This window comes from Megalobrama amblycephala, linkage group LG3 (genome assembly GCF_018812025.1).
Source record: "Megalobrama amblycephala isolate DHTTF-2021 linkage group LG3, ASM1881202v1, whole genome shotgun sequence".
In the NCBI taxonomy this organism is placed as follows: Eukaryota; Metazoa; Chordata; class Actinopteri; order Cypriniformes; family Xenocyprididae; genus Megalobrama; species Megalobrama amblycephala.
The window spans coordinates 60,876,979-60,904,696 of NC_063046.1; the positions used below are offsets into that span (position 1 = coordinate 60,876,979).

The 27,718-nt window shown below is 36.1% G+C and overlaps 2 protein-coding genes across 3 annotated transcripts in view; one reads left to right on the forward strand and one right to left on the reverse strand.

Moving 5' to 3' along the window:
• The window catches only part of piezo1 (piezo-type mechanosensitive ion channel component 1), a 111,014-nt gene extending 103,951 nt beyond the window's left edge, over nucleotides 1–7,063 (forward strand). The window contains exons 47-51 of the mRNA XM_048186357.1: nucleotides 655–827; nucleotides 908–1,030; nucleotides 2,492–2,571; nucleotides 3,124–3,310; nucleotides 5,358–7,063. Coding sequence (XP_048042314.1) covers nucleotides 655–827; nucleotides 908–1,030; nucleotides 2,492–2,571; nucleotides 3,124–3,310; nucleotides 5,358–5,613 — 819 coding nt within the window. The 3' untranslated portion in view covers nucleotides 5,614–7,063. The remainder of the gene's footprint in view (nucleotides 1–654; nucleotides 828–907; nucleotides 1,031–2,491; nucleotides 2,572–3,123; nucleotides 3,311–5,357) is intronic.
• Nucleotides 7,064–7,156: 93 nt separating this feature from the next.
• ctu2 (cytosolic thiouridylase subunit 2 homolog (S. pombe)) lies at nucleotides 7,157–27,446 on the reverse strand. Of its 2 annotated transcripts, XM_048186381.1 has the most exons (15): nucleotides 27,184–27,446; nucleotides 21,642–21,716; nucleotides 21,476–21,554; nucleotides 21,168–21,227; nucleotides 20,262–20,322; nucleotides 20,053–20,162; nucleotides 18,456–18,709; nucleotides 15,109–15,244; nucleotides 14,897–15,028; nucleotides 13,975–14,066; nucleotides 13,779–13,879; nucleotides 10,546–10,681; nucleotides 10,365–10,431; nucleotides 10,126–10,184; nucleotides 7,157–7,318 (listed from the first exon to the last, which is right to left on the reverse strand). In XM_048186381.1, exons 1-15 carry the CDS (start codon nucleotides 27,246–27,248, stop codon nucleotides 7,267–7,269), a joined length of 1,479 nt encoding a protein of 492 aa, XP_048042338.1. In that variant the 5' UTR covers nucleotides 27,249–27,446; the 3' UTR covers nucleotides 7,157–7,266. The 2 variants fall into 2 exon arrangements, with proteins under 2 accessions (XP_048042338.1, XP_048042339.1); XM_048186382.1 differs by lacking the exons at nucleotides 21,168–21,227; nucleotides 21,476–21,554; nucleotides 21,642–21,716; nucleotides 27,184–27,446 and adding an exon at nucleotides 20,439–20,502.
• Between the last annotated feature and the right edge of the window lie 272 nt (nucleotides 27,447–27,718).

Sequence of the window (27,718 nt, forward strand, 5' to 3'; positions counted from 1 at the left end):
GACTTTGTCTCGCAATTCTGACTTTATAACTCGCAATTCTGACTTTGTCTCGCAATTCTGACTTTATGTCTCGCAATTCTGACTTTACAATTCGCAATTTTGACTTTATAACTTGCAATTCTGACTTTATATCTCGCAATTCTGACATTACAACTCGTAATTTTGACTTTATAACTTGCAATTCTGACTTTACAACTCGCAATTTTGACCTTTTTTCTCGCAATTACCTTTTTCATTTTATATTATTTTTATTTAGTGGTGGAAACAAGCTTCCATAGACTTCTGAGAGATGCACAGTGATGCAGATATTTTGATTTACGTTCATTTCATTCTTAAAGCTTACACTCATTTACTTCACACAGTCATTGCTGCATAGTTATTTTAGAGGTTTATGTATAATATCATGCTATTCCCTGACTCACCTGTTATCCAGTGAGTGACTGTCAAATATTTTTCCTGTTATTCGGAAGAATTAGTTATCCGTTTTGAAGCCACTTCAGGCACATCTTTTGCAGTTAGTCATTTCACAAGAGTTGAAAACAGAAATAGATATTATGTTTATTATCAAGGCTGCAGTAAGATTTTTTTTAACTGGCACAAGTGTGAGGTATCCACCTCTGCCGGATATAACAGTCGGCTGGAATGTGTCCACAGGTGGCCATGCAGTTTATCACCATGTACAGCTATGAAGACATCGTCACAGCCAACATCGAGGGCAGCTCGGGGTCAGTGTGGCAGATCAGCCCGCCGAGCCGACAGGAGCTCATAAAGGAACTGCTCGGCAGCACCGGTGACATGACCCTCCGTCTGGACTGGATCTTCCAAAGGTCAGTTTGATGGAGAAAGAAATAAGCTGCTTCTGCTGGAGCACAGGATCTCATGTTCATTATGTGCTTGTGTCTGATAGGGACCTTGGGAAGGGTGGGACAGTGGAACATACTTTCGACAGGCACTCCATCAGTCTGGCACGAGAGAATCCAGTCAGAGCCGACCTGGCCTCGCTGCTGCTGGGCAACCGGAAGGATCCTGTGTAAGTTTTATCACAACTTCATCCATCATCCTAGACACACTCTTAGGAAAAAAAATCTCCCATGATTCATAACGTAATTTACTAGAGGTAATTTACTAAATGTTAATTGCTGCACTCTTTTTAAAATAAATATTTAATTAATTTGACTTAAAAGTCAAATGAGTCAAATTGAGTGAATGATTCAATGACTCACTCATAAAGACTTGTTTCATTACTGGATGAATCAGCATTTTTGAAAGAATCTCTTGAATGATTCAATGACAAATATATTTTTAAGTCACTTGTCACCACCTACTGGTGTAATGATGTAATTACAATCTTTATTTGAAGCATCACGCTAATTTCAAAAGTTAATTTACTCTATTTTGATCGCTACCGTAGACATCAGCGTTGATATCTGAGCTATAAACTTTTATCTCAGTATTCCTGGGATAATCTGAATTATTGTAAGACAGAAATATTGATACTGCGTGGTTGAAAACACATAGAGCTGAATCACTGTCATTTAAGAATAAGATTGCAATCTTTTAACGATTAATCGTGCAACTACTATTTTAGTCTTTCTACTTCAAAATGTCATGTTTAATTCAATGTCTTTTAAATTATTTGTGAAATGTACTAGCAATTTCTGAGTGAAAACAGTTTCAAAGTAAATCCTACACCATTTTTTGTTACTCATATATGGCAAGTATCTTTTCTTCACACACTTTTTCTGATTTTTATCATCTCTAATTCTCTCATAGGCTTGTGCCGCACATTTCACAACTTCATCCATCATCCTAGATACACTCTTAAGAAAAAAAAAATCCTAACTTAATTTACTCTAAGTAATTTACTAAATATTAATTGCTGCACTCTATTTAAAATAAATATTTAATTCATTTGACTTAAAAAGTCTGGTTGAGTGAATGATTCAATGACTCACTCATAAAGACTTGTTTTATTACTGGATGAATCAGCATTTTTGAACAAATCTCTTGAATGATTCGATGACAAATACATTTTTTAAGTCCTTGTCGCCACCTACTGGTGTAACAATGTAATTACAATCTTTATTTGAAGCATCACGCTACTTTCAAAAGTTAATTTACTCTATTTTGATCGCTACCGTAGACATCAGTCTTTATATCCGAACTATAAACTTTTATCCCAGTACTTCTGGGATAATCTGAATTATTGTAAGACGGAAATAATGATACATTGTGGTTAAAAACACATAGGGCCAAATCACTGTCATTTAAGAATAAGATTGCGATCTTTTAACGATTAATCGTGCAGCTACTCTTTCAGTCTTTCTACTTAAAAACATCTTTAAAATTATTTGTGAAATGTACTAGCAATTTCTGAATGAAAACCTGTTTCAAAGTAAATCCTACACCATATATTTTGTTACTCATATTTGGCAAGTGTCTATATTTCACACTATTTTTCTGATTTTTATCATCTCTAATTCTCTCGTAGGCTTGTGCCGCACATGTTTCCTAACTACATCCGAGCACCTAATGGAGCTGAAGCGAAACCCGTCAGCCAGCTGTATGAAGGTAAAAAGAATCAAACGTCTCTTTAGTGTTTTAGTCAGGCACAGGACACTCTTGTGAATTTCCTCCTTAATATGTTTCCAATGAATTGTGGGGGATTTCTACCTTGTTTGGGACATACATGACCAGTTAGGCTAATCAGTCCTTTACATGCAGTCAGCAAGCAAGCCATCACATCACAAGTTCATTGCCCTCCGCTGATCCTACAGCCAATGAGATTGCTTGATCAACGTATGGTTCAGTTTTTGCTGTAATCTAGTCCTGCAGTTCCTCTGAACCCCTCCACCTCCCCAGCTCCACCTGCCTAGATCTGCTACAGGATTGATGTATGTCTATTTATGCAGCAGCAGCAGATCTTACAGTCTCACAGCAGTGTGTCTGTGTATCTATTAGCAGTAGCAAGTCCATGCTTGATCTGCAGCAGCAGAAGCGTAGCAGAAATAGTCTGCCAAGTCCAAATACATTCACATTGCCTGCCATATTCAATATAATATGTGCTAGTTTTACTTTTGAGCCGTTTCCTAAGGTAAAGATGTGGTTGTTTTGTCGTGGCAGGTGGTGAGGATGGATATCAGAATGTGACCCTGTCTCTGATGAGGGAAGCCTCAGTGAACACCACTGGAGCTCAAGAGTGGTGGGACATCAGTATCGCCGACTGCCGCGACTCCTGCAACGTCTTACCCATGGTCATCTTTAACGACAAAGTTAGCCCTCCGAGTTTGGGCTTCCTAGCAGGATATGGGTACACCACCTCCATTCCTTTTGAGATTTAGTGCAGGCTTTTTATTGTATTCGCTGTAAACTCTTACTGCTGATCATTAAACATAGTTAAATGTATTTTATTAGTTATGTTATTAGCTGTCAAAAGTTAAGAATAATTAAGATTTTTTTAATGTTTTTGAAATAAGTTGCTGTTAAAATCTTCTCAAGGCTGCAAGATTTCTATGTGAATATACTGTAAAATGCAATTTATTCTTGTGATCAAAGCTGAATTTTCAGCATCATTACTCCGGTCTTCAGTGTCACATGATCCTTCAGAAATCATTCTAATATGTTGATTTGTTTCTCAAGAAACATTTTCTGATCATTATCGATGTTGAAAACTGTTTTCACTTCTTAACATTATGTGGAAACTGTGATAGTAAGGCCTAGAGGCTTGAAACTTGGCCAGATGATAGGTCTCAATTTGGGGAGAGACTGACAAGGCAATACCGATTGTCCAACAGGTGGCGCTACAGCAATCAAAACCGCAAAAATGCTCATAACTCCTAGACCTGTTATTTCCGCCATGAAAATTTTTCTGGACTCTGAATATCAATAATTATTTTTTTTTTAAAAAGTTGAAATTTTGATTCTTGGTTTCGAAGTTGCGCAAAAACGTTAGAAATGGGAAGGACCATTTTCACTAAAATGGCTGTAACTCTTGAATGGAGTGAGATATTTTCACCAAATTTGGTATACATGTGGTCACAGTGAAAAAAAAAATCGCAGTGATTGAACACTTGGTGGCGCTATGAAATGAAAAAAAGAGGAAACAGCTCTAACTATGCAATCGTTAGTCCGATCGACTTGAAATTCGGCATGCAGTGTATTGGTCCAAGGTGCCGTGATAGTCTATGAGGACATTGGCATATCTTGAAAAACATGGCTGCCATCGGCCAATGAAATTTGAACACCTGTTAGACAAGGTTAACGGAGGCCGATCTGAACGAAACTTGGTATGGGTCATCGGCACGATGCCCTGAATGAGCCTGAGAAGTTTTGAACCAGCTCCATCTAGTGGTAAAATTAAATGTTTATAACTTTGGGTATGGTCGACTTATTTTCACAGGAGTCATTACAGTCCCGAATCCTTGCCGAGTCCAACGATACCAAACATGCTAGGTTTCGCCCTATGGTTTGTGCAATGTTGTGATTTAGCGCTTGAAAAACTTTTGTGAATATTTTCAAAACAATTAGTCTGAGATTAAACCACTTTAGGAAATATGAAACCATAGCTTGTTAATATTCACTAATGCCCAAAAGTCAAAATTTTGATAGGAAGTGGCAAAAAAAAAATCCAATCAAAGTTGCTCATGGGTAATTTTTATGCTTTCATTTATGTAAGTGTCTATAACTTAAAAATGAAATTACATATTTTCACCAAATTTGACATGTATGGGCATGCTTTGAGGACACCTAAAAAAAAAAAAAAAAGTGGTGGAGATCAGGCAATAGGTGGCGCTATAACTGTCAAAAAACATTTTTCCTTAGTGAATTGCCTTTATTGGCTGTAAATGCTATGATCTAAGTGCTTACATGCTTGCTAAATAAAATATAATACCTTTTTATGTGCTTAAAGTGCTTGAAACTCAATAATTGCTGCTCTCAGCTATATTTATTCTTTTTTTAATCTTACTTCCCCAAACTTTTGAATGGTAGTGTATTCATTTCCACAAAATTATTAAGCAGGAAAAACTCATCATATTAGATCATCATATTAGAATGATTTCTGAAGGATCATGTGACACTGAAGACTGGAGTAATGATGCTGAAAACTCAGATTTGATCACAGGAATAAATTACACTTTACTATATTTTCACATAGAAAACAGTGATTTTAAATTGTAAAAATATTTCAAAATTTTTACTGTATTTTTGATCAAATAAATGCAGCCGTGGTGAGCAAAAAAAAAAAAAAATCTTTCAAAACATTAAAATGAAAAATCATAATTATCCCAAACTTTTGACCAGTAGTGAATATTCCAGAATATTCCTCGCGAATACATCCGTCTCTTCTCCTCCCGCAGGATCATGGGACTGTACGTGTCGGTGGTTCTGGTCATCGGCAAGTTTGTGCGAGGCTTTTTCAGCGAGATCTCTCACTCCATCATGTTCGAGGAGCTGCCGTGCGTGGACCGCATCCTCAAACTGTGCATGGACATCTTCCTGGTGCGGGAAACCGGAGAACTGGAGCTGGAGGAAGAGCTGTACTCAAAACTCATCTTCCTCTATCGCTCTCCAGAGACCATGATCAAGTGGACTAGAGAGAAGAATCAAGACTGAACGTGTTTTGTGGCGGATGCGGCCTCGAGGCCAGCTGGAAGCGCTGGAGCTTTACTGCTTAAAGTTGGATGATTCAATGAGTCTATAGCCATTTCTCCAATGCTACGGAGCGGCCTTCTTTGCACTCAGAGGTTGGATGACGGGGGTCAGGTGGAGCCTCCGTGTGCTATTCTGCCTGAATCGTGTTTCATTTCGTCAGCAAAGCTTGAGAATCAGCCTCTCTCAATGTGACTGATTCGGACGCTAGTGACCGCTGGGTACAAAACAGCAGGACCTTCAAAGTGGAAATCCAAACACTATAAGAGTGAATCTCACTAAACTACGTCTGGGTCATGTTTTACCACAGAATAACAGGAATTTTCCATTTAAAAAGAGCCTGTTTTTTGGGCTATTAAGGTTGTTCTATAATACATCCAGATTCTCATGACTATAAAACATTAACATAATAGATTTTTTCAATTAAAATCAGCATAAATTAGAGTCAATTCATAGTGATAAATCATTGTATAAATGAAATATTTTTTGATTGCTTAATTATCATGAAAAACAATGCAAATCAACTTAACGAGCATTCAAATAAGCTTTATTTTCATTATGCAAAATATCACAAATAACAATGTCATCAGTGTTCATGCACATTTCCATCAATATTTTTATCCATGACTTTTCTCTGATTTCCGAAGCAAATATTAATGCAATCTATGTATACAGGAATAAAATCCATGTTCAAATTTATCATAGCATGTTTTAATTAAAATTAATGCTATTTGATTTATTAATAAATACAAGCATAATGTCACATGACTGAATGGCTGGATACAATTTGTTTAACCAGTATTATAAACTACCAAATATTCGATTATACAGATCTTTTCCAAAACTTTCTGGGTTTATTATGTCAAAATTCCATGACTGTTTAATTTTGGGGTGAAATATGACCCAGACCTGCTGTTGATGTCTTTTGTGAGATTTTAACCGTTTTTGTTCTAATACTACAGCAAAAGTGTTTACAAGCCAAAGTATCTTAGGATGAGAACCATTTAGTATTTCATTCCTGGTTTTACAATTTCTGATCAAACACTTGAACCATGTTTCCTCATAAAAAGACCAGAATCTTCTTGTTTTTAGGGTGGCGAGTGCCACACTTCCATTCGTTAAGTGCTGGAATGCTGTGATTTATCAGTTAAGGTCGTTAGGATGATGTTTCTACATTCTGTAATTGTCTTAAGCGCACACGTTGCGTAATAATGCGTGTGCCGAAGCTCATCTGTAATGGCTGGAATAATCATTTCCACTGTATGGTTACACAAAGGGACACGAACAAGTACTCTTTGCCTTCTTTTCCTCTTCAGAAATCAAATGAGCCTGTAAAAATTCCTTGCTGAGTTTGTTTGCTAAATTAAGAACTCAATGTAACATAATTAAATTACTGTACAAAAGACTGAATGTATAAAAGGTTATATTGATTTAAATGGCCGGCGGCATATTCAAGTATTCTGTGTCTGATCAATACAAGCCAAATCTGTTCAAGCAAAAACAAATGTTTAAAAATGGTAACTTTATTCATTTACAAATGGAGACAGACAATGAAATGATTACAGTGGGACACTTTTATGATGTGGCTTTAAATATCACTTTCAAAACAAATGTCTGCTAGTCTTCATCCTCCAAAAGATACTCGCTGATTTCCATCTTCATCCGAGATCTGTGGAAAAAAACAGACATATTAATAGTTCTATCAATCTATTTATGCAAATTTTGGGATATCGCATAAAAATAAAAATGCTGGATGAAAACACAAAGATGCACATAAAAAAAAACTTGTTGGATCATTTTTTTTTGTCTGGTAAGACATGCACATACACTGATGGAAACACATTTACCGAATAAATAAATGATTCATGCGATATATTCCAAATTGGCAACATTGGATGGAAACAGAGCGAGTCTAAGGGTGTGTTCACACTTGTAGTTCAGTTCTTTTGGTTTGGACCAAAAAATATAGTGATAAATGAAATCCTGGTCAAGTTTAAGGCCAGGCTTTTATGACGTATATTTTGTGACTGAACTTACCAATGCTGTGAGCTAAACGCACTCGTTGTTTGTGTGTACATGATGATATTTTTACCAGCTGAGGACTTCTAAAATGTGTAAAGGAGTCAAAACAGCTTCAGGAATTCCTCCATTGAACACAAACGAAGGAGACGCAGTTCAGAAACCTGTACTGAACTGTGATGGAAACATCATGACTGACAAGAAGAACCAGGTGTGCTTGAGCATTCTGTGCTTTTTAGGGTAACACTTTATGTCATCATGTCTTTGATCCGTGTTACGTTCATATTTCAGTTGAATAGCGCCAGAGTTTGTTTGGAAGTGGAGCAAGATCCACTTGAATAAGTGTGAACGGACCAAGTTCACACTTATTCAAATGAGCCGCACTAACAGAGCAATGGCTTCAATCCTGCCCAGTGTGAACACGCCCTCAGACACCGGTTCAACACCAGAACTCAATCCAAGCAGGACGTAAAGGACTAGTTTTATGGAAGCTCGTTTCTGCAACAAATACAAAATAGAAAGAAAAAAAAGCTAACTGCAACGATAAATTTTTTCCTCGCAATTGCAAGTTATAAAGTCCGGATTGTACGGAAGAGGATTAGGGCCAAGCAATAATAAAAAAAATAAATAAAACCATCTCGAGAAAAAAGTCGAGATCAAATGTTGAGAATAAAGTCATTAAATTATGAGAAAAAAGTTGTTAAATTACGAGAACAAATTTGTTAAATTACGAATTTGTTCTCATAATTTAACGACTTTTTTCCTCAACATTTTATCTCGACTTTTTTCTTGAAATTTAACGTCATTTTTCTCATAATTTAACGAATTTGTTCTCGTAATTTAACAACTTTTTTCTCGTAATTTAATGAGTTTATTCTACATTTTATCTCAACTTTTTTCTCGAAATTTAATGACATTTTTCTCATAATTTAACGAATTTGTTCTCGTAATTTAACGACTTTTTTCTCGTAATTTAACGAGTTTATTCTCAACATTTTATCTCGACTTTTTTCTCGAAATTTAATGACATTTTTCTCATAATTTAACGAATTTGTTCTCGTAATTTAACGACTTTTTTCTCGTAATTTAATGAGTTTATTCTCAACATTTTATCTCGACTTTTTTCTCGAAATTTAATGACATTTTTCTCATAATTTAACGAATTTGTTCTCGTAATTTAACGACTTTTTTCTCGTAATTTAATGAGTTTATTCTCAACATTTTATCTCGACTTTTTTCTTGAAATTTAACGACATTTTTCTCGTAATTTAACGACTTTTTTCTCGTAATTTAATGAGTTTATTCTACATTTTATCTCGACTTTTTTCTTGAAATTTAACGAGTTTCTCGTAATTTAACGAGTTTATACTCAACATTTTATCTCGACTTTTTTCTCGTAATTTAACGACTTTTTTCTCGTAATTTAATGAGTCCATTCTACATTTTATCTCGACTTTTTTCTTGAAATTTAACGACATTTTTCTCGTAATTTAACGACTTTTTTCTCGTAATTTAATGAGTTTATTCTACATTTTATCTCGACTTTTTTCTTGAAATTTAACGAGTTTCTCGTAATTTAACGAGTTTATACTCAACATTTTATCTCGACTTTTTTCTTGAAATTTAACGAGTTCATTCTCAACATTTTATTTTGACTTTCTCGAAATTTAACAAGTTTAATCTCGAGATGGTTTTATTAAATTAAATTCACATTTATTTGTATAGCACTTTTCACAATATTTATAATTTCAAAGCAGCTTCACAGAGAATGAATGTCAACATCACAATTTAAAGAATGCAGTTAACAAATAATGTAATAATTTAGGCAATTAATTTACAATCACTGTTAGCAGTTTAACTGAAGGTAGAAGCAATGAGCTCCTGGAAAAATGAATTACATTAACAATAATTAGGATATATAGAAATTGGGCAATGTGCATGTAATTAATGCTCAAACTACTTGATCCAAATCTGTATGACTTGAGATGCGAAATCTGTTTGCGCTGCTCTTTTCCATTAAAACTAGTGCACTATATTCCATGTCTTCTGAAGCCATACGATAGTCAAGTTTATTCATACAGCGATTTACAATACAGAATGTTTCAAATTAGCTTCACAGTAATAAACAAAGATAGCAAAGTTCATCAATTATGAAGCAGCTCTACAGAAGACTCAAGTCAGTATGATCAGATTGATAATATTTTCTGATTATGAATTATTTCAGTCTTTGTGTGTTAACTTTGTTCCTCACACAATGCTTCAAAAGACTTGAGCGAACGAGTCGTCTGAACAAGTTTTATAGTGCTTTATCTCCTATTTTTGAAACTCAACAGCTCCAAATCCTCATTTATTTTTAGTGCATTCAGGATGTTCTGGTAAACATTTTGTGTTCCACAGAACGAGTGAAAAGGGTGAGTAAACGATAACTAATTATTATTTTAGGTTACAGTTTCCCACCTTTTCTGCCGTTTCTCCGCCTCTGTTATGATGTAAGGTGGAAGAGCGTCCACCGCTCCCTGTAGGAAAGAGGAAGCTCATACATCAATTATTTATTTTTCTCTGTAGTTCATTTTTCTAACACAAATAGTCACTATAGGACTATACAAGTGAACATTTATACACATTTTAAAGTAGTTCAGCATACAGTACACACAGTTAGATGGTGCGAATGAGCGTTTCTCGCTCCTGAAACTCACCATGTCCTTGATAGTGAGTCTACAGCTGTAACACAAGAGTGTCTTCAAGTCCTGATGTTCAGGTGACCTGAAACACATTCACAAAACATAAAAACGAGGCACATCGAATCTCACAGCATGCATTCCAACTTCTGACTCGCCTTAAACTTCAAAAAGAATAAAAATGGCTGCCGTAACGCACCTATTTGAGGAGCAGCAGCCTCCGGTCCCACAGCCCTGACCCTCCGCACAGCACCGTGCATCACGGGACATGTCCTGAAGTTTGACCTGAGAGAGCTGCTCGGATACCAAAGTGGCATGGAAGGCAGAAGCTTTATCTGCAGAATAAGATGAGTTATGTCAGCTTACGGACGGTGGTCAGGCTTTTTGAGTTTTTTGAGACTGGTCCACCCTAAACTTGGCCACATCAACTGATCAATTATCTAGACAAGCTAATGACCATCAGTGAGAAACAGCAATTTTGTAAGTAATGGTTAGGAATTTGGTGATTCTGCTCTGGTCTGATTCCTTTAGTGTTTTAGAGGAAGTACCAACTAATAGATACTACATAATTACATGCATGTTCTTAACCCGATTATGATTAATAATGCATTTACATGACAACATTTACATTTTCTTTATCAAAGTAAGGTCAATGAACAGTACAATCACAATACTAACATTCACGTCTTCAATTTCTTTGCTTTCAATCGTTAAACCATCAAGTTTTATTTTGGTATAAATCCACTGGGAGATATTAACACTTCTCTTTGTTGACAACAGATTTATAAACGATTCTCATTATGAATTTGGGAAGACGGTTGGTGCATGTTGCATTCTCAAATGCAAATAAGTGACTCAAACACACAGGATCATTTACTGTGAATCGAAACTGAAAACACAGTTCTGTGCTTTACTCTGAAACATGCAGTGCGTCAGACTATATATTTAAATAATTACATCACAACCGCTGTGATTTGATCAACACTCATCTCATCAACACTCATTTCCATCTAACAGTTTTAAAATTTTTCTATTGTGTAATAATGTGTATAATGTATATTGACTTTCTTAGATACTAAATTTATTTCCACAGAGCTGAAAGTACGTAAATGACATAAGATGCTTTGAGACTAATGAGAGGGAGAATTAAATTAAAATATTTCCAACATGCACTCATCCAAGGCTCTTTCATTTAATTAATGTAAAGTTGTCTTTGCGACTGCATTACTCTGTGAGTTTGTCTGTTTCTTAGCATCCAGTTTAAACTACATATCAAGTATTCATGTAACACATTTAATTTCAGCATGAATGGTTGTTACATTGAATAAATGAAGCAAAGCAAGATGTACCTGAAAAACAGCGTAATTTCCCCTCACGATATGGTGATATTTGCACGCAATATTGTTGGATCCGATATTACAAAACTGATATCCAATTAAGGAAAACATTTTAAATCTCGGAAATATCAGTAAAATCTATAAAAAACAATTATCAGTAAAACCAATTATCTGTAAATAACAAAAAAACAAAACGATTATCTGTAAAAAAAAAAAAAAAAAAAAAAAAAAGATTATCTGAAAAAACAATTAAAAAAAAGGATTATCTGTAAAAAATGATTATCTGTTAAAAAATCTGTAGAAAACGATTATCTATCTGTAAAATAAAAAAACAATTATCTGTAAAAACCAATTATCGTTAAAACCAATTATCGTTAAAACCAATTATCTGTAAAAATCAATTATCGGTAAAAAACCAATTATCGGTAAAAAACAATTATCGGTAAAACCAGTTATCGGTAAAACCAGTTATCGGTAAAACCAGTTATCGGTAAAAACAATTATCTGTAAAACCAATTATCGGTAAAAAACCAATTATCTGTAAAACCAATTATCTGTAAAACCAATTATCGGTATAACCAATTATCGGTAAAACCAATTATCTGTAAAAATCGATTATCTGTAAAACCAATTTTCGGTAAAAAACCAATTTTTGGTAAAACCAATTATCGGTAAAAAAAAAAACAATTATCGGTAAAAACCGATTATCGGTAAAAAAAACAATTATCGGTAAAAAAACGATTATCAGTAAAAAACAATTTTCGGTAAAAACAATTTTCGCTAAAAACAATTATCAGTAAAACCAATTATCGGTAAAAAACAATTATCTGTAAAAACAATTTTCGGTAAAAAACTATTTTTGCTAAAACCAATTATCTGTAAAAACCAATTATCGTTAAAACCAAATATCTGTAAAAAACGATTATCGGTAAAACCAATTTTTGGTAAAACCAATTATCGGTAAAACCAATTATCAGTAAAAAACCAATTATCTGTAAAAACCAATTATCGGTAAAACCAATTATCGGTAAAACCAATTATCGGTAAAACCAATTATCGTTAAAACCAATTATCTGTAAAAATCGATTATCGGTAAAACCAATTTTTGGTAAAACCAATTATCGATAAAAAAAAACAATTATCGATTAAAAAAACAATTATCGGTAAAAAAAACAATTATTGGTAAAACCAATTATCGGTAAAAAAACGATTATCGGTAAAAAACAATTATCTGTAAAAACAATTTTTGGTAAAAAACAATTATCTGTAAAAACAATTTTTGGTAAAAAACAATTATCTGTAAAAACAATTTTTGCTAAAAACAATTTTCGCTAAAACCAATTATCAGTAAAACCAATTATCTGTAAAAATCGATTATTGGTAAAACCAATTTTTGGTAAAACCAATTATCTGTAAAAAACAATTATCTGTAAAAATCGATTATCGATAAAACCAATTTTTGGTAAAACCAATTATCGGTAAAAACCAATTATCGGTAAAACCAATTATCGGTAAAACCAATTATCGGTAAAACCAATTATCAGTAAAAAACCAATTATCTGTAAAAACCAATTATCGGTAAAACCAATTATCTGTAAAACCAATTATCGTTAAAACCAATTATCGTTAAAACCAATTATCTGTAAAAATCGATTATCGGTAAAACCAATTTTTGGTAAAACCAATTATCGATAAAAAAAACAATTATCGATTAAAAAAACAATTATCGGTAAAAAAAACAATTATTGGTAAAACCAATTATCGGTAAAAAAACGATTATCGGTAAAAAAACAATTTTCGGTAAAAAACAATTATCTGTAAAAACAATTTTTGGTAAAACCAATTATCGGTAAAAAAAACAATTATCGGTAAAATCAATTTTTGGTAAAACCAATTATCTGTAAAAACCAATTATCTGTAAAAACCAATTATCTGTAAATCCATTATCTGTAAAAACCAATTATCTGTAAAATCAATTATCTGTAAAATCGATTATTGATCAATCTAACTTTAAAAACTGATCCTCCATTCCCAACTCTATTGTTGAACAACATGTGACATACACACGACCTGTTATGTGCACAGCATAACCTACCTACGTTAGTGTCGAGAGCACAGAGACACAGCAGACACTTGGAGGCAGGTTCAGTGGTTTGACCTTGAGAGGGCATGACTGTGTGAAGCTTCTCACTAGTTCTGGAAAGGAACCATTAAGACATCAATTAAATTTAATCTTCAGAGGACACCAGCTGAATTCAGGGTCAGAGCTGTTGTTTTCAATTCAAGATGACCTGTAGATGGTGCTAACCGTGGAGGGGAAGTCAGCCTGCAGGTTGGTGACGAAACTCTCCGTCAGCCGCTGGATGCTGGCTTTATCGTGGGTCTGAAATGAAAGTTAAACCACAGGTATTAAAGTCAAGTCTCAAACCGTAGCCTTCATTTGCTGAGTCATGTTTTCAGTCAGGATGGGAAAGACTGGGATCAGATCTGTAGATTCAGGTATCAAAGTTTCAAGTCTATTTAGAGTAACTCATGTTGTAGATTTGGGACATGAATGACTGTTAAAAATATCCAAGACACACTCTTAAAAGTAAAGAGTTCAAAGCCATAAAAGAATCACTTTCGTTCTGTGAAGAACATCTAAAAGAATCTTTTTACACTTTAAAGAACTGTTTGTTCAATGGAAAGACTTCATGTAACCATCAATGCCAATAAAATACCCTAACTACAGCGTTAGTTACATCAGCACACTGACGTACGTTCAAGTTTTCATTTTTCCAATAAGTTTGATTTTAGTTATTTGATGCTATAAAAACAGGGTGTGGCATCATGATTGACAGCTGTGTTTGCGAATTTCGACCCTTTAACATACCTGAATCGTGTCCATTATTTTTTTGTGTGTGTGTTCACATAATTAATGCAACAAAAGTCACCAAGTGTCATCCTATTCCGATGAAGCAAAAAAATAAATAAATGCATTTCAAAATCGGCATTTTTGATCGAAGGGTTAAATCGAATCGTAAGCTTGTGAATCGTCAAATGTGTGTCAAAGCCCAGCCCTAGACTGATGTATCAACACATGCATCCCCAATCAAGCTTTGACTCAATAACATTTGAAGTAGCATGAGAGATATGCCTGACTGAAGGCGTAACGATGTTAGCATGACAGTGATGTAGAGACATTATTCTTGGCCTGATGACACAACCTCTCACCTTGGTATCCAGTCCCGAGATAAAAACTGAGGGCACATGAAACATCCTGCTGTAGGCGGCGATCTCTTTGGATGAATAGTCCCTCATGGGCCGCACTATCACCACATCCCCGTACCGAGGATCGGAGAAACCCTACAAGACAGTTTCATGTTGATATAAGAAACACGTAGGCTCGTTTAGTCGTATGACAGCTCAGCACAAACTTCACTCACCGTGTCTGAAGCCAGCGCTGCTCCGCGGCCCAGAGCGATATTACTGAGCAGTTTGACAGCCAGTCGTGAGCAGCTATCGCCCATCATGACCTTCGAGTAGCCGTTCTCACGGGCAATGTGCAGAATCAGGTGCTGCCTGTACCAATACACGGTTACAAACTGAAATCTTTATACCAGGGTGTCGTTGAATTCTTGATTATGATTGGTTCAGAGACGTCCCAATGTGTTTGAGGTCAATGGTAGCCTTCTGCTATTGAAATTTTGACCATCAGGGTTATTTTACAATGTCCTATGTTAGATAAAAGCGACACAAACACAGCACTACAGAGAAGCAGTTACTGTGAATCAAAACCTGAAAATGAACACAATGCTGGGCTTCGGCTTTACTCTGAAACATGCAGCGTGTCAGACTATATACAGGCATGTGATCAGCTAAAGACAAAAAAAGAAGGAAAACCTAATCACCCCCCACCCCAATCTTACTACTGCAATTAAGGGGCCAAGCAAAACAGAAGCAAACAAGGAAGCTACGATAGCAATGCAATTTTGAAGTCAGATAGACCAATGATACTGTAGTTAGAGCCAATTTCATGTTTTGTTCAATTATAGCGCTTGGTGGTGCATTCCCAGCATCTTTTTTCCTCAGAGTGCCCCCATACATAAGTGTGTCAAATTTTGTTTAGAAGTTATAGACATTTATGCGTATGAACGCATAAAAAATTACCCTCACCTGACTTTGATTGCATTTTTTGCCACTATCAAAATATTGACATTTGTCCATTAGCATATATTCAACAATTTGCCCATTTCAATTAGACAGGCTCCATCTCTATCTGTTTTTAAATCTAAGTTGAAAACATATTTGTTTGATAAGGCATATAATACATGTTGAAGCACCCTTACGTTGTCTTTTATTGTTATCTTTTACGCTGAAGCACCATTTTTAGTCCATTTTATGGTATGTTTTTACAATTTGTGTATGTGTTTTATTGCTTAATAATTTTTTGTCTTTTTACTTATTGTGTTTTACTGTGTTTTTAGCTATTGTAAAGCACATTGGACAACATAGATTGTATTTAATTGTGCTTTATAAATAAATTGTCATTACCAACGACCTATGTTTTCAATCAGTTTCAATGGTTTCGTCTCAATCAGACTAACGGTCTAAGATACTTGCGAATGTTGTTTAAATGCTAAATCATAACGTTAGGCGAAACCTAGCATGTTTGGTATCGTTGGACTCAGCAAGGATTCAGGAATCCAAGGAGATGATTCCCATGAAAATAAGTCAACGACATCCAAAGTTAAAAAGCATGTAAATAATTTTTCACACCAATAGGTGGCGCTGGTCTGAAACTTCTCAGACTACTTCAGGGCATCGTGCCGATCACCCATACTGAGTTTTGTAATGATACATTCATGCGTTTGTAAAATACAGCATTTTATTACAAAATTCAAAAGGATCGACGCCCACAATTATCAAATATTTGACTCGGCATGATGCCGCGAATCTAAAGAGACAACTTTTATGATTTTTGGACAAACCATTCCGAAGATATAAGCAAAAATAGCTATTTTTCCTATCTCTGGGCCAGTAGGTGGCGCTGCACTGAAACGCAGTTTTTAGCGTCAGGTCATGCTTGACCAAGTTTGGTCTGAATACAATAAAGCGTTGAGGAGATACAGCCTTACTTCTATTTTAGCAAGCGATATGTAAAATTCGTTCACAAAATTCGTTTGACAAATTGACTTGAATTCCACAACTTTTTGTCGGAATGGCTTCAAGATGATCTGGTTCAATTTTCATGAAAATCAGAGGAAAGGCCGGGGAGGAGTTCGAAAAAAAATTAAAAATTGCAGGAAAATTTCCATGATGGAAAATTATGTCATAGGGTGCAATCGAATCGTCTTGAAAGAATCAGAGGAAAAAAGAAGGAATTTTGTTTCTAGACCTTATGGTTCAGAAGTTATTAGCATAAATATAAGTGCATGTTTGGACAGTTGGTGGCGCTAGAGGGATTGAGTTTCACCAAATTTGCTTTGGTGACAGTTCAGACTGAGCTCTATCTGTCAGATTTCATAACTTTCCCACAAGTGGTTCTGTAGACTTCCAGAGAGGAAGAAGAAGAAGAACGGCAACGGATACAACAATTATGTTATAGTATAATGCAATGTATGTTATAATAAAAGCATTAAAAGAATTGGTATTACTATTATCGTTGTTATTATTATTTTACAGAACAACTGTAAAATTACAATACTAATATTTATGTCTTAATTTCTTTGCTTTCAAACGTTAAACCATCAAGCTTTTATTTTGGCAGAAAACCACTGGGAGATATTAACACTTTATTAATACCAAAAGATTTTTATAAACGATTCTCATTATGAATTTGGGAAGACGGTTGGTGCATGTTGCGTTCTCAAATGCAAATAAGTGACTCAAACACACAGGATCATTTACTGTGAATCGAAACTGAAAACACAGTTCTGTGCTTTACTCTGAAACATGCAGCGCATCAGACTATATATTTACATAATTACATCACAACCGCTGTGATTTGATGATCGCACTGAGACACATCACATTCTTACAAACATGCATTGTCAAAATTCATTAAAAAAGTTAGCGCATGTTCACGAGAGCACCACAACACATAGGTGTTGCATTGATGCGAGAGCAGACATCGTTGAGTAATCGCGCGTTGGAGATTCATATTTTGTAAATAAAGTGGTAAATTATGTTTTTAACATCTTACAGGTTTGGAACGACAAGAGGGTAAGTAATTAATGACAGAATTTTAATTTTTTGCTGAACTAACCCTTTAACTGTTAGTTACAGGCGATAAGAAGCTTCAGAGGATGTACTGAGTGAGTGTGAAGGCATACGTCTCCAATCACTCACTGTTCAATCCAGTGAAGCTTTAAGCTCTGTGAGAGAGTGACTGACTCAAACACACTTCAAAGATCAGCTCTTCAGTGATGATTCAGCCAAAAGTCACACAAAAGTGATCAGAGACAGGAAGGGTGAAGGAGTGCGTGATGCAATCAAAGCCTATAAAAGCATCGGGAATTTACCACAAAGAACTCGAGGATTATGACTCAGCCTGTCATTGTCATTATATATAATAAAAAAACAACACAAAGTGCTAATAAATCATCTTGTGCTTGGCAGATGCAGCTTTGGAGAAGTTACTGGCTGTCAAGCTACTCATCATTTAAAGTAGTTCAGATATAGTCAAGCAAATACTTTAACAAAGTCAAGCACAGAGACTCAAATGAATCAGTTTTGAATCTGAAGAGATCTAGCGGTATAAAAAAGCAAAGGATCTGGCTGAAAAACTCACCTTAAGGTCTGTAGCATATCTTCTTTGGCTGTCAGCGTGTTCAGAGATGAGAACAGCCTCTCTAACGCCAGCTTGTGTTCAGGTGAACATACAGACTCCTCTATACGGAGCTGAGCCACTGCACTGGCTGCTTCCTCTTCTGTCAGCTTCTGTTTCTCTTTGATATACTGATCCACAGCTTGTTTATAGCTGGGATTGGACGGGTCTGGATCAGACGTGCCAGGCACCAGAACAGAGGTGGGCAGACTGAAAACCTGAGAAACGGTGAAGAGCAAAGCATTACACCAGTCAGAGTCTCTCTCTGGAGTTGCAAAGAGCATAACGCCCTGAAAGCAATAAAACGTGGCTGTCTATGCAGCAGAAAGGTGAAAAAAAATGGAAAATCGGTGCTACCTGGATAGAGAAAACAGAAAAAAAGGTTATCGTCTTCCCGTCATAGGCCACGCCCAGTCTGCTCCTATTGGATAGGCTTGACCAGAGTCGAATAGCGCCTTGCTTTAGTAGGAAATACTTCTTAGCAAACTTTCAATCATAATGGTGTCGACGGAAAATCTGAAAAACCTCAATGTTTGAAGTCAACATTTCAGCTGACAGTGTTTTAGGTCAAGGCTTTTCAACCCCTACATATGATCATCCTTGTACAAGGGACCCCCATCCAAAATTTTAAAAGACAACTATATATTGTCATGTAATAAAAACCCAATTAATACTGTGAAAATGTAATATTTAAAATGTGTAAAATATGTCATTTCTATTACATTATCCTTTTTTACTCAATGTAATACTGTATTGTTAGATGTAAATTAGATGTATCAATTTATTTTTTATCAAAAAACAAAAATAAAGATACATTTTAATCAAATCTATTATTTTTTTATTTATTAATTTAAATGATATTTTTCATTTATTTTAATCAATTTTTATTTTAATCAATTAATTTATTTACTAAGTTTAATCTTATTTATATGTCTTATTTGTGAAATGAAATTGTTTATTTTAATCATTATTTAGTCTTAATTGTTTTATTTTTATTTGATTTATTTATTTATCAAATGTTTTATGTAGTTATTTTTTGTTTAAATAATATTAAAATAATTTATTCTAATCAAATGTATTATTTATTTAAATGAAATTATTTATTTAGTTTATTACTTATTTCTTTGAATCATGTTTTTATTTATTTAATCAATTTATTTTATTCTAATGTATTAATGTCTTATTAATTCATTTAAATAACATTTTAATATTTTTTTTATTTTAATCAAATTCATTTATCAAGTTAGATTAGCTTATACACTCATTTAAATTATTATTATTATTATTACACTGCTTTTCTCTAAATTTTTCCACGGATCCGCCTATCCATCAGCGGGAATACAAAAATGCAGAAGTATAATCTGTAGTTTTCACGAAAGCCCTGGAGCTGTCAAAAGTCACATAAACATGAATTTCTCAGTCCAGGTAACACGGAGAACGAGTAAACATTGTTCATTTGCATATAGGCTACTACCAACATTGAAACAACACAAAGCGGATTGAAAATCGGTAATGCATGGATTATATTAATTAATACACAGAGGAAAGAAACCCTGTTTACCTGCTCCAGAGGAACTATAAAGTAAGGGAAGCCCGTCTCTGTGAAGATGCTCTTCAGCTGATCTACAGACCTCTGCCGCTCCTCTGGACTCCGCCCACAAGCGCCGCCGTCTAATTAAAACCACACACAAATCAAAACATTTTTAACCTTAAAGCATAAATTAGAGAGACAGGAATAATGCCCTATCTGTCCTAGTCAAAGAGCTTTACCATCAATGTATATGATTCCAGGCATAAATCTCAACTTTTTGGGAGCATCCCGACTCAGCCCCTGAAAAATGAAAGCAGAAAGTCACATTAATTTATATCTATAAAGATAATGATGTCATTATTCAGCTTAATTCGGTTCAATAACAGAGTCGATGTACAAAGTTAGTGTTCACCAACCATAATCACAAACAATCAGTAAAGTTTTGGCCATCATTCGGACGGGGTCCGCTACAACAGGCTTGTACTAAGAGTGGATAAAAGCAAGATGACAACAATTAAACTATACCTGTTCTATCTCCATGCAGCATAACAATTCTCCATCATTGTCCGACTCGGTTTCGAACATATAAGACTGAACGTCTTAACGCTACGGACAGTTTCTGACATTTTCAGAGCGTGAGATTGTCCTGTTTTGTTGTTGCATGAGATCCTAAAGCTCCGCCCTCTTCTTGAAAGGGGGCAGGGAGCAGCAGCTCATTTGCATTTAAAGGGACACACACAAAAACAGCAGATTTTTGCTCACAAGTAGAACTATAAAGAGTCGATGTACAAAATTAGTATTCACCAACCATAATCACAAACAATATGTTCGAAATTCATTTATTACAGTTCGCTCACAGATTTAGTAGCAGAAAAGGAACTAAAAAGAAAAGATTGGGAAAAACCAGGCTCAGTGGCCTAAATGAACTAAAAATCATATAAAAGCGGGACCACTGGAACTAAGCTTCATATGGTATCTTATTTTATGGTTTCTAGCTGCTCTATAAGCTTCTACAGCCAAAGTCAACAAAGTAGATCACTTGGATTTAGCAGCAAACAAGCTACCATGTCCCTAAATCCAACTTGACCACTAGTGTGGCCTTGGTTTTGTTGCCTGGAGAACAAGGAAAAACCTGGTGTATTTACCTCTTGAACTTGTGCGAGCATCGAGCAAGAGGCTGCGCCACCAGAAACAGCAAGAAGAACCTAAGGAGAGCAGGTGTGAAGGTCAGTGAACAAACAATTCATTGCAGTTTAACTGAAACTGAGGAGATGAGCAGTCAGTGTGGACACTGAAGGATCTAACGACTGTAAAAGTGCCATTATTATGCTACTTTAAAGGTTCCTAATTTTGTTTTGAAGGTCTCCTTCATAGGTTTGTAACAGGAAGTGAGACTGGAATTGCTGACGACTCGCTTTCTTTTAAGAGACAATAACTTTTAGGCAATATTTACCTTCTCCTGGGGAAAGATGACACGATTCTTTCCCAGCATGGCTCGAAATTTGTGTATGAAGTACTCCTTGAAGCAGGACCTAGTCAACAACAGATAGATAGTGTTTTTCTGACAAGTCTGCATCACATAATGAAGTGTAATTGAGAAGATTAATTGGATCGCCTACCGGCAAAATGCATCACTGACACGGATGATGAGCACAGCCGTTCCCTCCTTACATTTCATACACTTCCTGTTAAGCCTGAAAAATGTCACAAATAAAAGAGTGTGTACTTTGTCAATGAGAATAGTAATACAAGGGTTAGTTCACCCAAAAATGTCATTTCTGTCATTAATTATTCAACCTCATGTCGTTCCAAACCCGTAAGACCTTCCTTCATCTTCAGAACACAAATGAAGATATTTTTGATGAAATCCGAGAGGTATTAGACAGCAATATCAACACTTTCAAGGTCCAGAAAGGTACTAAAGACATTGTTTAAACAGTCATGTGACTGCAGTGGTTCATCCTTTTTGTGTACAAAAACAAAACCAAAAATATAGCTGCGAGCAGCGATGGCGGGCCCAAGCCCGGTGGCACCGCCACCCCGGTGGCTTCAGGGCAACTGTGCACAGCGGGCAATAGGCACTTAAAACGGTTAAACATCAAAGGACTATGTCAAATTCACTCCACATTTACTGCACTACAAGGTGCCACTATAGAGCCCCTCCTCCCTGCCCATTTTCAAAGGATTACATGTGCCAAGTTTTAACATTATTCTGATGAATTTTGAAGCAAATCAGGTAAAAATAAGAGGGTGATCTCAATGTATGCTGAAAGTGACACATTTTCTGCTTCCAGTTGGTGGCGCTATTACTTTGAATCACAATAGTCACATCCATGTGATCAGCCTTGTACAACGAAGACTAAGCCGAAGTTTCATCAAAATCAATTAATGTATGCAGAAGTTATAACACTTTGTTTCCCTTTTCTTGCCATAAATTCGTTGCCTCGCCACGGCCAAACCGTTTGAGATATCCAAAATCCGTTTGCAATTAAACAACTTCAATGTGTTAGCAACAAGTTAAAAAAAGTTTGGTGTAAATTGGATAAACCCTGTAGGAGCAGTAGTATAAAATTCATAGCCTGTTTTTTCAAAAAATTAACATTCAAACCAAAATAGCTGACTTCCTGTTGGTCGGAGCTAATGAATGTAAATTAGAAAATTGTCCGGCTTGATGAGAACAATATGTGTACCGAGTTTGGTGATTGTAGGAAAAACTAACCCCCCCACTTTTGTCAAAAGGTGGCGCTACTGAGCCCCTCCACCACGCCCATTTCTATGGCTTTGTCCATGTCTACTGGTTGACAATATTGATGTGTGTGTCGAGTTTCATGCAATTTGAAGCATGTTAAGAGCCTCAAAAACACTCAAGAATATTATTACAGTTTGACCTGTTGCCATGGCAACAATATTTCAAATATCAAAAATCCTGTCATAGGTCTACATCTGCTGTGTATTGACATTACACTGATGAAGTTTGAAGCAAATCAGGTAAAAATAAGAGGGTGATCTCAAAACATTTCAAAAAGTGATACACTTCCTGCTGCCAGTTGGTGGCGCTATAACTTTGACTCACAATAGTCACATCCATGTGATCAGACTCCTATAACGAACACACTCGTGAAGTTTCATAAAGATCAATATATGTATGCAGACGTTATAACACATTTCCTGTTTCCTTTTTCTCGCCATAAATTCGTTGCCTCGCCACGGCCAAACCGTTCGAGATATCAAAAATCCCCTGGCAATTTTTAATCATCAGTGTCTTGACTTCATGCTGACCGAGTTTGGTGGCGATCGGATTAATCGTCTAGGAGGAGTATATCAAATTCCAGAGCATGCGTTTTTCAAACAACCCTTAATAGCTGACTTCCTGTTGGCGTGGTGTTTAACTTAGAGCACGAAAGTTGTTCGGCCCGATGAGGTCTATATGTGTACTGAGTTTCATACTAATACGTGCAAGCGTGTTTAATATATGGACCAAATTTTCAGACTTTTTTCAAGGGGGCGCTGTCGAGCCCCCCTGCCACGCCCGGGTACCAGCCTCTCCGGCGTCCTAATGGCCGCGGATTCCAATGTGTGTGCCAATTTTCAAGAGTTTTTGAGCATGTTAAGGCCCCAAAAAGCCCCGGAAGACGGAAAAAAATAAAAAAAAAAAAAAAAAAAAAAAATAAATATAGCTGCGAGCAGCGATGGCGGGCCCAAGCCCGGTGGCACCGCCACCCCGGTGGCTTCAGGGCAACTGTGCACAGCGGGCAATAGGCACTTAAAACGGTTAAACATCAAAGGACTATGTCAAATTCACTCCACATTTACTGCACTACAAGGTGCCACTATAGAGCCCCTCCTCCCTGCCCATTTTCAAAGGATTACATGTGCCAAGTTTTAACATTATTCTGATGAATTTTGAAGCAAATCAGGTAAAAATAAGAGGGTGATCTCAATGTATGCTGAAAGTGACACATTTTCTGCTTCCAGTTGGTGGCGCTATTACTTTGAATCACAATAGTCACATCCATGTGATCAGCCTTGTACAACGAAGACTAAGCCGAAGTTTCATCAAAATCAATTAATGTATGCAGAAGTTATAACACTTTGTTTCCCTTTTCTTGCCATAAATTCGTTGCCTCGCCACGGCCAAACCGTTTGAGATATCCAAAATCCGTTTGCAATTAAACAACTTCAATGTGTTAGCAACAAGTTAAAAAAAGTTTGGTGTAAATTGGATAAACCCTGTAGGAGCAGTAGTATAAAATTCATAGCCTGTTTTTTCAAAAAATTAACATTCAAACCAAAATAGCTGACTTCCTGTTGGTCGGAGCTAATGAATGTAAATTAGAAAATTGTCCGGCTTGATGAGAACAATATGTGTACCGAGTTTGGTGATTGTAGGAAAAACTAACCCCCCCACTTTTGTCAAAAGGTGGCGCTACTGAGCCCCTCCACCACGCCCATTTCTATGGCTTTGTCCATGTCTACTGGTTGACAATATTGATGTGTGTGTCGAGTTTCATGCAATTTGAAGCATGTTAAGAGCCTCAAAAACACTCAAGAATATTATTACAGTTTGACCTGTTGCCATGGCAACAATATTTCAAATATCAAAAATCCTGTCATAGGTCTACATCTGCTGTGTATTGACATTACACTGATGAAGTTTGAAGCAAATCAGGTAAAAATAAGAGGGTGATCTCAAAACATTTCAAAAAGTGATACACTTCCTGCTGCCAGTTGGTGGCGCTATAACTTTGACTCACAATAGTCACATCCATGTGATCAGACTCCTATAACGAACACACTCGTGAAGTTTCATAAAGATCAATATATGTATGCAGACGTTATAACACATTTCCTGTTTCCTTTTTCTCGCCATAAATTCGTTGCCTCGCCACGGCCAAACCGTTCGAGATATCAAAAATCCCCTGGCAATTTTTAATCATCAGTGTCTTGACTTCATGCTGACCGAGTTTGGTGGCGATCGGATTAATCGTCTAGGAGGAGTATATCAAATTCCAGAGCATGCGTTTTTCAAACAACCCTTAATAGCTGACTTCCTGTTGGCGTGGTGTTTAACTTAGAGCACGAAAGTTGTTCGGCCCGATGAGGTCTATATGTGTACTGAGTTTCATACTAATACGTGCAAGCGTGTTTAATATATGGACCAAATTTTCAGACTTTTTTCAAGGGGGCGCTGTCGAGCCCCCCTGCCACGCCCGGGTACCAGCCTCTCCGGCGTCCTAATGGCCGCGGATTCCAATGTGTGTGCCAATTTTCAAGAGTTTTTGAGCATGTTAAGGCCCCCAAAAAGCCCCGGAAGACGGAAAAAAAAAAAAAAAAAAAAAAAAAAAAAAATAATAATAATCCTTAGAAGAACAAGAGGGCCCTGCGCGAATTTTCGCTTGGGCCCTAATAATAATCCTTAGAAGAACAAGAGGGCCCTGCGCGAATTTTCGCTTGGGCCCTAAATAACGACTTTATTCAACAATATCTTCTCTTCTGTGTCATTCTCTTGCGTTGTTTACATCAAGCGCTTCCAGGTTGTACGTCAGAACGCCAACTCATTATTGACCGGCTCCTGCGTCAGCATCACATGCATGCATCGTGCCAATACTGAGCCGGCATTCAGACGTAAACACAGAAGCTTCACTGTGTTACTGCGGCAAAGAGCTTAGAACCCAAGAGGCGACACTTTGATACTTTTTGGGTAACAGCCACTAGATCGCGCTCTGGTAGCGCGGCCGCCATTATGGGGTGAAAATACTAACTGGACCATAGAATCCTTCACATCTTACGCACCCAAAATCGGTGAATTTCACTGCCAAATCAGAAGCGCAATAGAACATTTTTTTAAATTAAGTCATCAGTAAATTGTATGAATCCTACAGTAAATGTTGTTTTGTCTTATATATGTTTTATTTTACCAGTTGTGGAATCCAACCATTCATCCATCTGAGGTAATGCAGTTAGCCTACTTTATTGAGTATTTCCATTTTATGCAACTTTACACATTTATTAATAGTAAATTAATAAATTTAATTCACACATAATTCACACTTTTGGACACTTTTGCTTTAACGGACATTAGACAACACTGCAAAAACAAGCTGCTATATTCATATATTTACTGTCCAATATTCACAGTTTTTATGATGCATGTCCTTAATTTAATTAATTCAGTGTTTATAATGCTAATACTTGAACTTCAAAGAATTTTAACCCAAACTGGGTTTCTAGAGAGCAAAGGTTTTGTGAAAAAAAGTGGAAGACTTAAACACAAAGTCTGTAAAATAAACTGTTAAAAGGATTTGATGATCACTAGTGATAGTATTTTATTCTGTGATGTCATCATTCAGGTTGGATTTCAGCTTTAATGTAAGTTTTTTTTAACAAAGCAGCTGATATTGCCATAGAAACTAGTGGACTGACGAGTCGCTTTCACCCCAAAATGGCGGAAACGCAGGGCTGCTGCTGGGCGCCGGTGTTTCAATGGATTGTTCTATTGAGTGTCGCTTCTTGTTGCATGGCATGTTTATAACGTTAAGGTTGAACCACTGCAGTCACATGACTGTTTTACGATGTCTTTAGTACCTTTCTGGACCTTGAAAGTGTTGATTATATTGCTGTCTAAAACCTCTCGGATTTCATCAAAAATATCTTAATTTGTGTTCTGACGATGAATGAAGGTCTTACGGGTGTGGAACGACATGAGGGCGAGTAATTAATGACAGAAATTTCATTTTTGGGCGAACTAACCCTTTAATAAACAAAACGGCAAGCGTCTTGCGGAAGAACATTGTCGTCGGATTTACTTCTCTCTGTTTATGTACATGACGAATCACGCAGGTTATGTGCTACTCCGCAGCGACTAAAATAGTCCGAATATAAACACATATTATAGGCGTAGTTTAGTAATTCAGTACTCGCTCATTATATATATTCTGAACAACAAAAAAGTTATAGTTTAAAAAAAAGGTTACCTTTAAATGAATATCACGCAATATACCAATACCATCATAGCACATGCACATTATGATTGTTATGGTGTCACATCAAAAATATAATGGTACAATCATCATTATATCGCCCAAAAACATGGTTCTTACATCTGCCACACACACACACACACACACACACACACACACACAGAGAGAGAGTTCAACTCACGTCGGCACAGGTATCTTCTCCTGTTTACACTCCAGACCATTATAATCCTCCTCAACTTGACACATGACGGCTTCAAATTCACAAACTAAATGAAACTAAACACCCGACGCTATTCAGCCTCTTAAAAATGACCAATTTCTCTCAAAACTTACTAAAGAGAATCGTCAAAATAACACAAGCTTGTTTTCACGTGTGCGCAGAATTTTCCTGACCCCTTTTGATGACGTACAGAAGCCACGCCTATATTTTCATACGTGTTGTTTATGCTATGTTTATGTTTCATTTCAGCATGTTTTAATATTCTAAAGTGTAGTTTAATTATAATTCATACCACATATACATGCAAAAACGGGCTAAAAGGAAACCAATTATATTATTTTATATAGAAAGGAAGCACTTATTTCCCCCCTCTTCTGCAATTTGTAAAATGATGTCTTAACGTTTACGTTCGTATCTAAAAATATAATTTTATCTTATTGAACGACAACGTAGCTACATTCGCTACATTTACGTTGACGCCATCTATCTATGCTAC

Excerpts from the sequence above, each read along its gene's own strand:
- ctu2 (XM_048186381.1), bottom strand. The coding sequence starts at position 27,248 with ATGTGTCAAGTTGAGGAGGATTATAATGGTCTGGAGTGTAAACAGGAG. Across the intron at positions 21,717-27,183 it reads GAGAAGATACCTGTGCCGAC|GCTTAACAGGAAGTGTATGA; the intron begins GTGAGTTGAACT and ends GACATTTTTCAG. Across the intron at positions 10,682-13,778 it reads TGCTCTCGACACTAACGTAG|ATAAAGCTTCTGCCTTCCAT; the intron begins GTAGGTTATGCT and ends CTTATTCTGCAG.